A 3,764-nucleotide genomic window follows, 5' to 3' on the forward strand; every position below is an offset into this window, starting at 1 on the left:
TAAGCCTCATCACCGAAGATTAAATTATTGAATATATACGGGTCAAAGCAAAAAATGTTTTTATTTTTTTTACCAGTTTTGCACTTTATTGCAAAATGTGTTTAGTTTGCATGTATGCTGGAATCATTACAGCAAGTATGAAAAATACAATATTCAACTACAGTATAGGCAAAACTAAGGCATCTAAGAAACAAAAACACAGTGCCTCTTTTGACATTCACTCGAAGCCCTGAGTCCCTCAATTCGGTTGAGCATCATCTCTGTAGTTAAAAGCAACTGCCAAAGACAACATATCAATGTGATTGTGTGAACCAAAAAAGTTAGGTGAAGAACATAGTACATCTGTTACACATCTGGCTGCCATTCATGACACTTTATTTCAACAACTGTCACTTCAAAAAAAGGATATAAAATTCGACTTGTTAGCACAAATTGAATGAATGGGAGAGGCTGGAATGTCTTGTCCTCACAGCAGTTCAGTGAGAAATTGATGGCAATGGGATGATTTTAGGTGGTATTCAAAATGAGGCACGATATGTTCCATCATGTGCCCCTTATTAAATAAAAATAACACAGAAAGGGAAAACCATCTTTGTATTAAGTTCTAAAAAGAAAAACAAGCACAAAAAAATCCCACTGAGCACAATAAAATACGTTTGGATCTAAAGCGACGTTCATGAAACCAAATTAGAGTAAGTCAAAGAGCTTTACCCAACCCAATGTTTGTATAAATGTTGATTTAATGCTCCTTTACACAAGTAAACAAAAAAGGTAAAAAAAGACATGAATAAAAGTGAGCTGAATATCTGCAAAATAAGCCAGAAATTATAAAAGATCAGCATAGACCTATTGAACATTCTTAATTGAAAACTACAGGTATAAATGTAGCTTAACTGACAATCTGCAGCAAGAACAAAAAAGTGGGACTCTGTGCTGCAGGTGTTGAAACAATTTCCATTCTGAAGTTTCCAAAAACGACGCAGACTGATGGGAGTCAGGAAGCTGACCAAATGACCGCCACGGAAAGTCCGCAACACACCTAAAAAGAAAGATGCCATGGTCGCTCTTGTTTAGAACAAACAGTTCTTCATTCGAATGTTGCTTACCTTGAGCTTAGTAAGGAGCGTAGCGTTGTACATAGTGCTCCTTCGGCCGCGGCACCGGGTACGGGCCTCTAGCCACAGGCACGGGCGACAGGCGTTTTCGCTCGTAGGCATAGCCTGCCGAGGAGATGGGTACTCGGCTGATTGGGTTGTGCTCTCTCGCATAGTAAGCCGCGGCGGCGGAAGCGGATGGCACTGGAGGAGGCGGGGGGCGCCGGTCGTACGGATCCATACCCGAGTACTTTGGGAGGGAAGAGGGGGGAGGAGGTGGGGGAGGGGGAGGGGGAGGAGGGAGATAGGACATACGGCGTTCCTCGAAATAGCTTGAGCCGTAAGGGCGAGCTCTGTACTTCTCATAGTAGTCAACACTGCTGCTATAAGCACGTTCACGGGCGTAAACTGGTGACCTCTCACCGTACCGATCTCCCACCTCAGCGCCACCAGGCCTCCGCGGAGGGGGCGGCATTCCTGCGTCATAACTTGGCCGACTATACGCAGAGCCTGGCATGTAATCAGATGGAGCGGGGGCCATACCGTGGCCACCCCTGCCGGGGCCACCCCGTCCGGGGCCTCCCCTTCCGAAACCTGGGGGACCGCGTGGAGATCCCAGACCGCCGTGACCTCTCATGTCTTCTTCGTTCTGGCTATTGTTGCGATCGACTGGACAATCTTTTGACCAGTGACCATGTTTCCCGCAGACAAAGCATCCGGTATGAGCTCCCATTCCCGGGGCGGTGCGAAGCCGACTGGTGGACAGTTGTACACTCATCAGTTTGCCTTGTAAGGAGAGAGAAGACACGCATGAGACCGGAAGCTTCGCACACGAAAGCTCTCACCGACTTTAAAGACACGCTAAATGCACTTGACAGAGTTGAACGGTGTAAAACTGCAGCGGCAGGAGCTATTTACCGTCTTTGTAAAAAATTTTTTTTAAAAAGGAGGCAAAGAGAGGTAATTTTAAGTCCGCCTGATGAGTGAAAGCAAAGGTTAGCGTCGCTGCCTTTATAATGGGAACATTTTTAGCTAATTATTTGTACTAGTCACGAGGAGGTATACAGCAAGAGCACACAATCCAAAAGGCTAACTAACTCTCCCCCACCCAAGAGTTCACCTTTGAAGGCAGTGTTGTCCATCTTATTAATGGCTTCCATGGCATCTTCCATTCTTTCCATGTGAACAAAGGCAAAGTCCTTCACTACATCACATTCGACTACCGAGCCAAACTCTTCAAACTTGACCCGCAAAATTTTGTCGGTAACGCCTTCTCCTAAGTTGCCTACATGCAACTTGGTGCTGGACTTTGGCCTGCCTTTGCTCAGCTCCACGTTAATGCGCCAGCCTTTCAGCTGGTGCTGGTCGAGGTGCCGAATGGCCTCCTCCGCCTCGGACAAGCTGCTCATGTGCACAAAGCCAAAGTTTTTGACTATGTCACATTCAGTGACTTTACCATACTTCTCAAAGAGGCCTCGAAGCTCTTCTGCGCTGCTGTTGCAGGCAAGATTGCCGATGAATATTTTCACCATGACTGGCACTGGAACCTACGGGAGTCAAAGGAATCATGTCAATTCATAACCACATATATGATTTTATAAAACTTGCACAGAGCATCACTCACTATAAAAACCCTGTTGCTTTTGCTGTCCTATTATTACCCAATTTTGAATATTCATTCAGAATCAATTTTCTAAAATGTGCTTGGCGCTCAAGATAACTTATAGGAAGTTGTTGATTTTTTGTGAAACGCAGCATTATAATGTGATCATGTGACCAACGATGAACCATACAGCAGCTAACACAGCAAATCGAACTCTGCTCTGCAAACGTGATTAAAGTTTCAAACAAGGCGGTTGTAAATGTGGTATTCACTATATGACGTACATTAAGAACAACCTCTACTACAAGCTAACAACGTGTGCTAATGCTAACATGTGGCTGAAAGTATTGTATTCGGTTATAAAGTGCAGTTCGACTCATATATCTATTGGTTCCAATAGAACATCAAAAGTAAAATGTGTTTAATAATGCGAGGTTGACTCGAAAACACTTCAAATAATCCAGTTTTGCAATGCTAGCTTCGAACGTTTAGCGAATGAAGGCGGACACCTTAAATAAGCTAATAAGCTAGCTGGAAAACATCGCTGATTAAGGCAAACACGACAAGAATAAGTAACACCGGGAGAGGATGTAATATAAGTTCTGGGTGCGTTTAGGGCGCCACTATTTGACCTTAAAATATTTTAACTTACCGGTAAAAAAGAGAAACAGGCCTCAGCGCCAATGAATGAGGAGGGAAATGGCGCCTGTTCTGTGGCGGTGACGCTTCGTCTACCTCTGTGAGGATATTCGTGCGGCTCAACGCCACAAAGGCACGTTGCTGCCCCCCACAGGACATTTGTGGCGGACAAAGGATGATTTCAGTCCTTCGAGGGCTCAACAGAGGGCACTGCGATTCAGAACGTATGTGGCGACAGATTAACAGCTGCTGATAAAAGTATGACTTATTTTTTTTGCCATACAATTGTTACACAATGATTTGCCAATGCCATCAACCTGCAACTTGAGGGTTGCAGGTTCGATCCCCGCTTCCGCCATCCTAGTCACTGCCATTGTGTCCTTGGGCAAGACACTTACCCACCTGCTCCCAGTGCCACCCACACTGGT

The 3,764-nt window shown here is 45.0% G+C and overlaps 1 protein-coding gene across 2 annotated transcripts; it reads right to left on the reverse strand.

Moving 5' to 3' along the window:
* Positions 1-358: 358 nt before the first annotated feature.
* LOC133661684 (RNA-binding protein 4.1-like) lies at positions 359-3,501 on the reverse strand. 2 transcript variants are annotated; one of them, XM_062065079.1, is made up of 4 exons: positions 3,350-3,501; positions 2,215-2,641; positions 1,107-1,880; positions 359-1,039 (listed from the first exon to the last, which is right to left on the reverse strand). In XM_062065079.1, exons 2-3 carry the CDS (start codon positions 2,624-2,626, stop codon positions 1,114-1,116), a joined length of 1,179 nt encoding a protein of 392 aa, XP_061921063.1. In that variant the 5' UTR covers positions 2,627-2,641; positions 3,350-3,501; the 3' UTR covers positions 359-1,039; positions 1,107-1,113. The 2 variants fall into 2 exon arrangements, with proteins under 2 accessions (XP_061921063.1, XP_061921064.1); XM_062065080.1 differs by lacking the exon at positions 3,350-3,501 and adding an exon at positions 2,719-2,854.
* Positions 3,502-3,764: the final 263 nt, after the last annotated feature.

This window comes from Entelurus aequoreus, linkage group LG12 (assembly GCF_033978785.1).
Source record: "Entelurus aequoreus isolate RoL-2023_Sb linkage group LG12, RoL_Eaeq_v1.1, whole genome shotgun sequence".
Taxonomy (NCBI): domain Eukaryota; kingdom Metazoa; phylum Chordata; class Actinopteri; order Syngnathiformes; family Syngnathidae; genus Entelurus; species Entelurus aequoreus.